This window comes from Hemitrygon akajei, chromosome 17, assembly GCF_048418815.1.
Source record: "Hemitrygon akajei chromosome 17, sHemAka1.3, whole genome shotgun sequence".
In the NCBI taxonomy this organism is placed as follows: domain Eukaryota; kingdom Metazoa; phylum Chordata; class Chondrichthyes; order Myliobatiformes; family Dasyatidae; genus Hemitrygon; species Hemitrygon akajei.
This window is the reverse complement of record NC_133140.1, coordinates 66363533-66377333: the sequence shown is the minus strand read 5'-3', so window position 1 is coordinate 66377333 and position 13801 is coordinate 66363533. Positions and strand designations below refer to the sequence as shown.

General features: G+C 41.2%; 1 protein-coding gene across 1 annotated transcript in view; it reads right to left on the bottom strand.

Moving 5' to 3' along the window:
• The window catches only part of cdh13 (cadherin 13, H-cadherin (heart)), a 1114993-nt gene that overhangs the window by 158749 nt on the left and 942443 nt on the right, over positions 1 to 13801 (bottom strand). The window contains exon 8 of the mRNA XM_073070318.1: positions 6545 to 6685. Coding sequence (XP_072926419.1) covers positions 6545 to 6685 — 141 coding nt within the window. The remainder of the gene's footprint in view (positions 1 to 6544; positions 6686 to 13801) is intronic.

Genomic DNA, 13801 nt, shown 5'->3' with positions numbered 1-13801 from the left:
AAGTCCTCCAATCCATACAACATTCTCGTGAGTCTCCTCTTCACTCTGTGTAGTCCAATAGCCAGTGTTTTCTGAAGATCTTCCTCGATGTCACACCAAATATCCTCCTCTTCCTGCTTACAGCTAGCACAATAATCTTTGCCTCCCAGCACTTATTCCTTCACAATCATCCATTTGGAATGTGCACAGTACACAATCAATAATGTCCTCGCTCATCTCTGTCTTCATTCTTCACTTCAATGGAGACTCAATTTACAGAGCGTAAAGAATAATAAAATGGACCATGCAGGCCTCACAGTTTTTGCACAGAACAGGTCCTCATGCATCAGGGATGCTGCTGCAGCCACGAGGGGGGAGGACAGCCGAGGTAGTATGGTGCAGTGGGTGGGCACCCATGCTGAGTTGGGGACTGGCCCCTTTCACTGAAGCTGACCTCGCCCATCAGTGCTGTTCTCCAGTGTTCACTTGGCAGAAGGTAAGCCCAGTTGTGTTCGGCTGTGGCTGCACTAGCACGTGATAAGGACATATCAGGACTGCTGCGGGCCTGTTTTTGCAGAAACATGGCTCCAGGACATCATCGGATGCACCATCAATGACACAATGACACTCAGGGACTTGAGCTATATCACTATTTTTCTGTGGCTGTTTTACTGCTCTCGTAATTATATGTGCTACAGCTTGTAACTTCACTTTTGGAGTTGAGCTATAGAACCACATCTATGACCTGGCATTTTTGTAGTGTGAACTGAACTCTCAAAATTGCAGCACAGTTGCAGCATGGCATGTGCAGGCCAAATCGAGAGGGTGGCCTCGGGCCCAAGAGCAGGGAATAAGCCAATGTTTGGCTGCTGGAGAGGACTTGGAGGTGATTTGAAGTAATGGAACTGAAGTAAGGCAAAGTCAAGGCGTTGGGGCCCAGTTCAGTTAGCTGCTCTGTAAGTTTTACTCATCTCTGTACTGAAATAAGGCTGTGGCCTGTAGCTAATGGGCTCCTGGATTGGCTGCAGTGATGACTGGCGTCATGGCTATGAACTCACTTTCATGAGTTTCGGTTCTGAATGTTATTTGCTTACTTTTAGTGTTTGCATGATTTTATTTCCCTGCACATTGGGTGTTTGACAGTCTTTTTTTTAAGGATTCTGCTGGGATTCTTGTTGCTGTCAGTAAGGAGACGAATCTCAAGGTTGAATATAGTATAAATGTACCATGAATTTGAACCTCTGAATTAATGTCAACACATTAATTTGTTTCTGAAATAAGGACAACAATGTGTTATCCTATCTCACCAACAGCAACCATGACTGTAGAAAAATCTCCCTACTTTTGTATTCAAGTACCCTTGAAATAAACAATACTTCTTCGTTAATTTTCCTGTTAATGAGGATAATTTCACATTTCCTATGTTATGCTCCATTTGTCAGATCCTTGCTCACTCAACCAAGCCAGATCCCTTTCTCACCTCCTTAAGCCCACTTTACTTTTTATTTCCCTGTCCGTCTTCAAGCCATCAACAAAATTCATCCATCATTTATGTAAATTGTAAAACACTGAGACACCAGCACTGATCCCTGAAACACACCGTTAGTTATACCCTGCCAACCAGAATAAGCTATTTACATCTTTACTCTGTTTCCTGTTCACCAACTAATCTTCTTTCCACATTCATCTGTCTCAGAAAACTGCATCAGTTTAACAGTTCTAAATGTATAGAGAAATATCTTTGCAAAGCAAATTAATAAATCACTATCTTTAAATCACGGACTGCACTAGGTTGAGGGAGATTTTACATTTAATAGTTTCCCATGATCAAATTAGTGTAAATTTGAACACAACTTGGTTCTAGCTTGCTGATTGCAAGAAGAGTGATAGCTGTTTCCCTTTATTTAGAAATGATACTGAGGATACAGATGTGGATAATAGATTACGGACAATATTGGGCTAGCCTTAAGGAGGCAGGTATTCACATGTTTTGGAGATACAAGAGACTGGAGATGGAGGAATCTGGAGCAGAAAGCAATCTGCCAGAGGAACTCAACAGGTCAAGCTGCATCAGTGAGGGGATAGGAAGTGTCAACAATCTGGGTCAAAACCCTGCATGAAACATTGACAATTCCTCTCCCTTCCACCATGGATGTTATTCCACCTGCTTAGCTATTCCAGCAAATTGTTTGTTATTCAATACTTTAATATCTATCTATAGTAAAAGACCAAGTTAGAATCATAGCGTCATAGAAAAGTACAGTACAGAACCAGGCCCTTCGGCATACCTGGACCACGGTGAACCATCTAAACTGCCTCCTCTCACTGACCTGCACTGTGACCATAGTCCTCAATGTCCCTTCTATCCATGTACCTATCCAAATGTCTCTCTAACTCCCTTTCTGACTTGTAGACCACATTCTTACTACTGCTTGGATAACTCCCATCAGGATCTCTTCACCCTTGCAGTTCTTTAGCTCTATCCATGATGATTCAACAGCTTCCAAACCTATCTCACCTCCTTCTAAGGATTTGGTTTCATTTTTTACAAACAGAGTGACAACGCCCCCTCTGCCAGCCTGCCTGTCCTTTTGATATAATGTGTATCCTTGGACATTAAGCTCCCAGCTATAATCTTCTTTTAGCCATGATTCAGTGATGTCTACAACTACAGCTATTAAATAAAATTGAATTATCTCAGAGCAGGGGTGCTGTATCAGAGAGACATTAGGTCTGCTTGTATCCGTTGTTTCATGGAATTCTGGTTAGCCCCATCCGTACAGGACGCAGCGATTCAAATTGACGGGGTCATTATATACTCTCAGGATAAGACTGTCAAGTCTCTCAAAAGCAGAGGTGGAGGTGTATGCCTCATGATCACATCCTCTTGGCGAACAAATGTAACAGTGATGGTTGATCATGGCTAGAATGAACTCCTGCTTCAGCACGGACCTGGACCCACTGCAATTTGCTATCGCCACACTAGCTCTATGGCAGACACACTCTTAATGGCTCTTCACATCACCTTAGATTACCTGGACAATACCAACACCTTTCGGGTAGATGGAGCTCGTCAGCCTGGGAAGGCAATCCATCTAAGAGAGGGAAATCTCTGATTTCAAACCTCTGCTGCCTTGCGGCCATACCCACTCATGGGAAAGGCTTCAGGAGTAAACCCTGAGGACAAATCCGGAGCTGGAGTCGCTAAGGTAGTCCAATGCTGTCTTCAGCCTTGTTCTGGCAACTCCTGCGACGACACTGGTGCCAAGCTGTATTGGCTCTTTCCCTTCCCTTGGACAACCTCGGTGGTGTGGAGAGGGAGACTTGCTGAATGGGGAACAGCTGGTCTTCCATACAACCTTGCCCAGGCCTGCGCCCTGGAGTAGACTTTCCAGGCGCAGATCCATGGTCTCGTGAGACTAACAGATGCCATACAAACACCTATGTCAGGATGTTGTTCATTGACTAAAGCTCAGTGCTGAACAGGCAGCAATCCAGAAATTATTACCCTGCTTTCTACCTAGCTCCCTAAAATCTCTCTTCAATACCTCCTCACCTTGTCTACCTATGTCATTGGTACCAATATTTACCAATTGGCAATATATAATAAAAGCTGCGAATTACAGTTCATATATATATACACACTCATATTTATGTTGTTTTCTTAAATTATAATGTTTTTATTATTCTAATAACATAATATAAAAAATGAAATTACTTCCACAGGTTCTGAACCACTGTGATTAGCTGGGACATTGAAAGCAGTTCAACAGTCTTCTGACACCAGGCTATCGTGGAATATATGATAAATATAGAGTGGGGGTGATTTGTGGGGGACAGTTCAGGGTACCATCACAAAAACCGTTCACTACTCATAAACCGTTCTGGAAAATATTGGCCATAAAGTTGTTAAAAAGAAGTACTTCTGGATAAGGTAGTGTGGAGTTGAGGCCAGGAGTAGACTGGATCAAACACAGACTCGCTGATCGTTACAGGTTAATTCTCTTTGTCTATTAATCCCCCAAGAACATTAACTTGTTATCTGTTACCTTATCTGGAGTTTCTCGATAATTTTCTTCATTTCAGATATCTAACATTTTACTTCTATGAATAATTACTAATGATCTTAAAATCTCCTAATTTAAAAAAAATCAAAGCCTAGTTTATAAAAATCTCCTTCACTGGCTTCTTTTAAAACAGAAATACTATACTAGCTTGAGAAAGCATTGCCTAGTTGCACTGTGCATTTTATCAAGTTTTCAAAATTGAAAATTAATTTTTATTTGGAACGGAGCATGATAACAATTATTTAATGTCACTTGGAAAATAAGCCAGATACTTTTGGCCATGACCCAGCCTTGCACCACAATTCATTTTTCCCATTGCGCACACACATTACATCACTCACTATGCAATGTGTCTTTTCAAACATTGCAGGTTATCTTAATAGTGTTATCCTGGGGCACCTGTGTTTGGGAATTTCTCAGACAGTGTCGTCTTCACATCAGTCCTGAAATGAGTAATCTTCATGATAAATCATAGTGTACACCCATGTTAGAACCATTTGGATAACAGAAATTGCCCTAATAGAATTCACATTTATTTCCATAAAAACAGATATATAAATTAACAATTTGCTTTTACAGAATTTATGTGAAAAAATAAACACTAAAAAAGTATACAGGGAACTGAACTGGTTTACCAAGGACAAAAGTCACAGGCTGCCGGTTCATATCAGGAGGCCACATAAGAGATTTGCTTTGAAAGCTGACAAAGCAATCTGTTCTATTGATACTTAAACCATTCGATCAAACATTGTAATGTCCATTTTAGTTACTTAAAACAACAACCCTTTCTTTTCTGCCTATAATACAAACAGAAATTCTTTACTTATTCATAGACTGCACATATGCAGATAGATTACTGTTGAGAGAAAATATTCCTCTCTAAAGGCATCCTATTTATAACATGGGATTCAATGGGGAAAATTAGGATTTAGCAATGGAAAATCACCATTTTGTTGGAACACAACACCTCTATAATGTGGGGAAACTGAACTACTGCTGCTAAGTTAACAAATTTCACGTCACATGCCGGTGACAATAAACCTGATTCTGATTCTGATTTTGACATCCTGACATCCTTGGGCCAAGTCTACTCAAACTACCTTGTCCCCAAACCTCACATCAGCAGATTGACTTACTGAATGACCCGATTTCCATCCTATGCATGAATCACCTTAACCCCTGGCCCATTCTGACCTTAACCCCCTCCCCATGCTTGCTGGTGGTTCCCTTTCAATGGTATACCACACTTTCTGTTCTCCTGATCCAGCAGCTGCTGGTCCTTCCTCCTGCAGTCCTCCAACCTTCTCTAATCTCAGTCCAAACCACTGAGCCCCTCCTTCCAGCCCCCATGAATCAAATGCTGGGCTCCTGCTTGCCCCCTTCTACTGCAACGCTAGACACAGATTGCTGGATCTGTACCAAATGGTACATTTTCAGCTTCTAAAATATGGGGCCTCCGGTCTGTTGAGCTTGAGGTGTTGGCATGCTGCAGTTTTATGTAGTAGGTCACTGACCAAACTGAGCATTTGCTTTAGTACTATCGTTCCCCATCTTTTTGAGAGTATCGCAGCAGTTACATTGCTTTACATTTTCCAGTGACATCTGTAAGATCAGGGTTCATTTCCACCCACTGAATGTGTGATGAACTACATATACCTGTCTGGACTGCTCCTGTGGCTCCTCCCACAGACCCCTGTATAAAGGCGATTGAGGCCTGAGCCCGGCCTCATTCTCCAGGATGTAGTGTTGTTCATTCTTCCAGTCAATAAAAGCCGATATCTCGCTTCTTACGTCTCAGAGTGAGTTATTGATGGTGCATCAGAATGTAAGTGGGTGCAATTTCTACATTCTCTCCATGACCACATGGGATTCCTCCAGGTGCTCTGGTTTCCTCCCACATTCCAAAGACATACAGGATAGGGTTAGTAAGTTGTGGGCATGCACTCTGGTCGCAGGAGCATGGCAACACTTGCGGGCGACCCCCAGCACATTTCAGGTGGCATTGGATGTTGATGCAAATGACGCATTTCGCTGCATGTTTTGATGTTTTGGTGTACGTGTGACAAATAAAGCTAATCTTTAGCTTGATTTCCTTGGCATTGTTTGAAGTATGTTTTTGAGCATGTGCACAGCAAGGAACCTCAGCTGCCTTCAGTGCGTATCAGTGGATTAAGCAGAAAGCCTGTTCTTTTTCATAAACCTTTCAAATGTTCCTGTTATCTTTAACTGATTGCCAGGGAAGGTGTTTTAACAGACAAGTAATATTTGACTATTAATTTCTAGTCATTTCTAGCAGGGTCTGATTAGTTGGGAGTAAAAATAATTTAAAAGCTCATAAGTTAAGGGAAAGCAGACATTGTTGTCACAGAAATATATGGAGTCCTTCAGCATACTGATGCAATTACCACAGTTAACATTTGCTCTGAATACTGCTAAGCAATTCAATTTTCAATCCATTAATTTACTGATAAAAAGTTACTCTTGAGACAGCTGCTTACCATAGATTTGGTGAACACAGGTGCATGGTCATTCTTGTCATCGATGATGATGGTTGCTGTCGCTGTGCCTGTCAATCCCACATCACTGCCCGCCATGTCTTTAGCTTCAACAATCAACTCGTATTTCAGTACTTCCAGGGTCTAGCAGAAAAGTAACAGGCATTAATATTAAGATATTGAAATACAAATAGAAAGTGCTGGAATGTTGGGGCGCCACGGCAGCGTAGCGGTTCACGCGACGCTATTGCAGCTTGTGGCGTCGGAGTTCAGAGTTCAATCCCAGCGTCCTCTGTGAGGAGGATGTATGGCCCTCCTGTGGAATGCATGGGTTTTCCCTGGGTGCCCAGGTTTCTGCCCACAGTCCAAGACAGACGGGTAGGTTAATTGGTCATTTGTAAACTGGTAGGGTTAAGTAGATGTTTCTGGGCAGTGTGGTTCATTGGGCTGGAAGGGTTGCTGGGTGGTGCAGTTCGAAGGGCGGGAAGGGCCTATTCTGTGCTTATCTCAATAAATAAATAAAACACATAGAAGGTAGGGCAGCAAATGTGGAGAAATAAATCAAGAGAAAATATTTCAGGTAGGAACTTCTATCAGCATTGAACCTCTTGTTTAAGATTCACTTCTCTGAGATCACACTTAGTGTAAGTTAAAGGAAAATATATACTGTATGAACTTTTGGGGAGATATTTCACTTCATACTCAAAGTTTTACTTAAAAGTTGAGTGTTTAATGATAACCAAACAGCCTTTTCAGTCCTGAAGAAGGGTCTCAGCCCAAAACATCGACTGTTTATTCATTTGCATAGATGTGGCCTGACCTGCCGAATTCCTGCTGTGTTTTGAGTGTGTAGCCATTTTAGTGTGATGGCATTCAAGTTTACAAGAGGGCACCAAGTACATCAGTTGCTGTATTGAGGGGGACATCGATATTTACGATGGACTAATGCTGTATTGTAGCTATGGCTGATGACAATTGTCTGAACCCACTTGAAGGTGTGTTATTTGACTCTTAGCTGCAATCAGAAATCACAGAAAACAGAAGGGCCCTTACTACTGACAAAACTATTTGTGGGATTTGATTCTTAAAGGCTTCCACATTTAATCTAATTGCAATGACAAGATACAGTAATAAAATGGGCTAAAAATACACAGCACCTCCAGTAGCAAATTCCTGGATTCAATGCAGGTAACATCAAACAGTGGAACAGTAACTCTTTAACAGTTAACATCATCACGAAGACATAAACAGCACTTTATATCCCAAGTTATTCTTCATATAAAGCAATGAACATATAAGGTCATAGAACATAGGTGGCAACTCTCAGTATTAGATTACTTGGCAAAGTCAAATTTCAAACATTTCTATTGATTATACTCAGATTTTTATTTAGTAAGTAGTTTTATAGCTTAAGTTAAACAAAACTGGCAAATAAATGGGACTAGAGTAGTTTCACTCAATGGTCCACAGATCTTAACTAGGCTTTGCTTATTTGTCTTGAAACGCAATTTTAAAATCTACTTCAAGCGCACAAGTTTCTTTGAGCAATATACAAGTGATTTGGTTGACTCGTTTTCTGAAAGTGACACAGATCCATAAGGATAATACAAATTTGAGAACTATGGTAAACAAAGAGAAGGATCATAATAGACTCTTGGAATAAACTGAAAGGCTGGCTAAGTGAGCGGACAAATGGTAGATGAAAGTTAGTAAACAGAAGTAATGGACTCTCAAAGATTGGCAATATAGTCTAAATGACAGGATCTAAAGGTGTGGAGGAATATAATAAAGTCAGAGCATATGTGCACAAATCCCTTAAAGTGACAGACCATGTTGCAAGGATGGTTAGTCTTTCAAATTAGATAAATAAAGAAATCAGAATCAGGTTTAATATCACTGGCATATGTCGTGAAATTTATTAACGTTGCGGCAGCTGTGCAATACAATACATGATAATACAAAAAGAAAACTGAGACAGAGGGGAAGAAACTATTCCTGAATCACTGAGTGTGAACCTTCATGCTTCTGTACCTCCTTCCTGATGGTGACAATGAGAAGATGGCATGTCCTGGGTGGTGGAGGTCCTTAATGATAGATGTCGCTTTTTTGATGCACCACTCCTTGAAGATGTCTTGGATACTATGGAGGCTAGTGCCCATGATGGAGCTGACTAATTTTACAACTCTCTGCAGCTTACTTCTAACCTGTGCTGTAGTACCCCCCCCCCCCACCATTTAGAATGCATTCTATGGTACGTCTGTAGAAATTTGCAAGTGTTTTAGGTGACATACCAAATCTCCACAAACACCTAATGAAATATAACTGCTGTCTCATCTTCATAGCTGCATCAATATGTTGGGATATATCTTCCCTCAGAGACATTGACACCCAGGAACTTGAAATTGTTCACTCAATCTATTTCTGATCCCTATATGAATACTGGTATGTGTTCCCTCATCTTACCTTTCTTGAAGCACAAAAGCCAAGAAGTTACATTTAACCATGACAAAGAATTTGTTATGTGGCATCTGGAAAATTGCACCTCCCTTTGGAAATATCGTGAGAGAGGGCATAGAAAAGATTTTATGAGGATGACCCCAGAAATTATATTAAACCATTAGAAAGGGATGACATAGGATCGGAAGATGCAGAGTTCTTATGAGTTAAGTTAAGAAATGGCAAGGGTAAATGGACCCTAATGGCAGTTGTATACAGGCCTCCAGACAGCAGCGGGGATGTGGATTACAAATACAGCAGGAGACAGAAAAGGTGTGTCAGAAGGACAATATCGTGATAATCATTGGGGATTTTAACATGAAGGTAGATTGGGAAAACCAGGTCAGTATTGGATCTAAAGAGAGTGAATTTGTAGAATGTCTAAGGAATGGCTTTTTAGAACAGCTTGTTGCTGAGCCCACTAGGGAATCAGCTGTGCCAGATTGGGTGTTGTGCAATGATCTGGAGATAATAAGAGAGCTTAAGGTTAAGGGACCCCTAGGGAATAGTGATCACAAAATGATCGAGTTCACTTTAAAATTCTAGAAGGAGAAACTAAATTCCAATGTGTCAGTATTTCAGAGGAGTAAAAGAAATTACAATGGCATGAGATGATAACTGGCCAAGGTTGACTGGAAAGGGACACTACCAGGAAGGACAGCAGAGCAGCAATGGCTGGAGTTTCTGTGAAAAATGAGGGAAGTACAAGACAGATATATTCCACAGAAGAAGAAATTTCTGAATGGAAGAAGGACACTACAGTGGCGGACAAATGAAGTCAGAACCAAAGTATAAGCAAAAGAGAGGACCTACAAGGAAGTCAGAGCTAGTGGGAAGAAAGAGGATTGGGAAGCTTTTAAAAACTTGCGGAAGGAATCTAAGAAGATCATTATGAAGGAAAAGGTGAATTATGAAAGGAAGCTGGCGACTAATATCAAAGAAGATACCAGAAGTTTTTTAAGTATATAAACTGTAAAAGAGAGTTGAGGGTAGATATAGGACTGATAGAAAATAAAGCTGGAGATATTGTAATGAGAGATGCAGAGATGGCAGAGGAACTGAATGCGTATTTTGCATCAGTCTTCACAGTGGAAGACATCAGCAGTATACCAGATATTCAAGAACGTCAGGGAAGTGAAGTATGTACAGTGAAAATTACGACTGAGAAGGTGCTCAAGAAGCTTAATGGTCTGAGGGTGGATAAATCACCTGGACCTGATGGAATGCACTCTCAGGTTCTGAGAGACTGCGGATGCATTAACAATGATCTTTCAAGAATCAATAGATTCTGACATTGTACCGGATGACTGAAAAATTGCAAATGTTACTCCGCTATTTAAGAAGGCTGGGAGGCAGCAGAAAGGAAACTATAGACCTGTCAGTCTGACATCAGTGGTTGGGAAGTTGTTGGAATCAATTGTTAGGGATAAATTTATGGAGTACCTGGAGGAACATGACAAGATAGGCCAAAGCCAGCATGGTTTCCTGAAAGGAAACTCCTGCCTGACTAACCTACTGCAACTTCTTGAGGAAATTACAAGCAGGGTAGACAAATGAGATGCAGTAGATGTGGTGTACTTGGATTTTCAGAAGGCCTTTAACAAGGTGCCACACGTAAGGCTGCTGAGCAAGATTAGAGCCCTTGGAATTACAGGGGAATTACTGGCATGGGTGGATCATTGGCTGATCGGCAGAAAACAGAGAGTGGGAATAAAGGGATCCTATTCTGGCTGGCTGCCGGTTACCAGTGAAGTTCTACAGGGGTCGGTGTTGAGACCTCTGCTTTTTACGAGTATGTTAATGATTTAGACTATGGTATTAATGGATTTATGCCTAAATTTGCTGATGATACAAAGAAAGGTGGGGGAGTGGGTACTGTTGAGCCAACAGAGAGCCTGCAGAGAGACTTAGATAGTTTATGGGAATGGGCAAAGAAGTGACAAATAAAATACAATGTTGGAAAGTGTATGGCCATGCACTTTGGTAGAGGAAATAAGCAGGAAGACTATTATGGGGAGAGAATTCTAAATGCAGAGATGCAAATGGTCTTGGCAGTCCTTCTGCAGGATACCCTAAAGGTTAACCGCCAAGTTGCGTCAGTTGTGAAGAAGGCAAATGCAATGTTGGCATTCATTTCTAGAGGTATAGAATATAAGAGCAGGGATGTGATGTTGAGGCTCTATAAGGCAGTTGTGAGAAAATATTGGAGTATTGTGTACAGTTTTGGGCTCCTTATTTTAGAAAGGATATATTGACATTGGAGAGGGTTCAGAGAAGATTCACGCAAATGATTCCTGGAATGAAAGGATTACAGTATGAAGAACGTCAAACAGCTCTTGGGCTGTATTCCCTGGAGTTCAGAAGAATGAGGGGGGATCACATAGAAACATTCCGAATTTACTGGGTGTTTTTTATAGGCCGCTCAATAGTAACAGGGATAGCGAGGAGCAGATAGGGAAACAGATCCTGGAAAGGTGTAATAATAACAAAGTTGTCATGATGGGAGATTTTAATTTCCCAAAATATCGATTGGCATCTCCGTACAGCAAGGGGTTTAGATGAGGGGGAGTTTGTTAAGTGTGTTCAGGAAGGTTTCTTGACACGGTATGTAGATAGATAGATAGATAGATACTTTATTCATCCCCATGGGGAAATTCAACTTTTTTCCAATGTCCCATACACTTGTTGTAGCAAAAACTAAATTACATACAATACTTAACTCAGTAAAAAATATGATATGCATCTAAATCACTATCTCAAAAAGCATTAATAATAGCTTTTAAAAAGTTCTTAAGTCCTGGCGGTAGAATTGTAAAGCCTAATGGCATTGGGGAGTATTGACCTCTTCATCCTGTCTGAGGAACATTGCATCGATAGTAACCTGTCGCTGAAACTGCTTCTCTGTTTCTGCTTCTCTGAAACTGTTCCTGCTTCTTATAGTCTGTAGATAAGACTATAAGAGGAGAGACTGTAGTTGACTTGGTATTGGGAAATGAACCTGGTCAGGTGTCAGATCTCTCAGTGGAAGAGCATTTTGGAGATATTGATCATAATTCTATCTCCTTTAAAATAGCATTGGAGAGAGATACGAACAGACAAGTTAGAAAAGCGTTTAATTGGAGTAAGGGGAATTATGATGCTATCAGGCTGGAAAATGGAAGCTTAAATTAGGAACAGATGTTCTCAGGAAAAAGTACAGAAGAAATGTGGCAAATGTTCAGGATGTTTGTGTGGAGTTCTGTATAGGTACGTTCCAATGAGACAGGGAAGTTACGGTAGGGTACAGGAATCGTGGTGTATAAAGGCTGTAATAAATCTAGTCAAGAAGAAAATAAAAGCTTACAAAAGGTTCAGAGAACTAGATAATGTTAGAGATCTAGAAGATTTTAAGGCTAACAGGAAGGAGCTTAAGAAGGAAATTAGGAGAGCGAGAAGGGTCCATGAGAAGGCCTTGGCAGGCAGGATTAAGGAAAATCCCAAGGCATTCTACAAGTATGTGAAGAACTAGAGGATAAGACGTGAAAGAATAGGACCTATCAAGTGTGACAGTAGAAAAGTGTGTATGGAACCAAAGGAAATAACAAAGGTACTTAATGAATACTTTACTTCAGTATTCACTACGGAAAAGGATCTTACTGATTGTAGTAAACACGGGGAAATCTGCAGATGCTGGAAATTCAAGCAACACACACAAAATGCTGGTGGAACGCAGCAGGCCAGGCAGCATCTATAGTTGGTGATTGTAGTGATGACTTGCAGTGGACTGAAAAACTTCAGCATGTATATATTAAGAAAGAGGATGTGCTGGAGCTTTTGGAAAGCATCAAGTCGGATAAGTCGCTGTGACTGGATGAGGTGTACCCCAGGCTACTGTGGGAGGTGAAGGAGGAGGTTGCTGAGCCTCTGGCAATGATCTTTGCATTATCAGTGGGGACAGGAGAGGTTCCGGAGGATTGTGGAGTTGCAGATATTGTTCCTTTGTTCAAGAAAGGGAGTAGAGATAGCCCAGGAAATTATAGAGAAGTGAGTCTTACTTCAGTGGTTGGTAAGTTGATGGAGAAGATCCTGAAAGGCAGGATTTATGAACATTTGGAGAGGTACAATATGATTAGGAATAGTTTGTCAAGGGCACGTCATATCTTACTAGCCAGACTGAAATTTTTGAGGATGTGACTAAACACATTGATGAAGGAAGAGCAGTAGATGTAGTGTATATGGATTTCAGCAAGGCTTATGGAGAAAGTAAGGAGGCATGGGATCTAAGGGGATATTGCTTTGTGGATCCAAACTGGTTTGCCCACAGAAGGCAATGAGTGGTTGTAAATAGGTTATATTCTGCATAGAGCTTAGTGATCAGTGGTGTACCTCAAAGATCTGTTCTGGAACCCTTACTCTTCGTAATTTTTATAAATGACCTGGATGAGGAAGTGGAGGAACGGGTTAGTAAGTTTGCTGATGACACAAAGGTTGGAGGTGTTGTGGATAGTGTGGAGGGCTGTCAGAGGTTACAGCGGGACATTGCTAGGATACAAAACTGGCTGAGAAGTGGCAGATGGAGTTCAACCCAGGTAAGTGTGAAGTGTTTCATTTTGGTAGGTCAAATATGATGACGGAATATAGTATTAACGGTAAGACTCTTGGCAGTGTGGAGGATCAGAGGGACCTTGGGGTCTGAGTCCATAGGACGCTTAAAGCAGCTGCGCAGGTTGACTCTGGTTAAGAAGGCATGCAGTGTATTGGCCTTCATCAATCGTGGGACTGAGT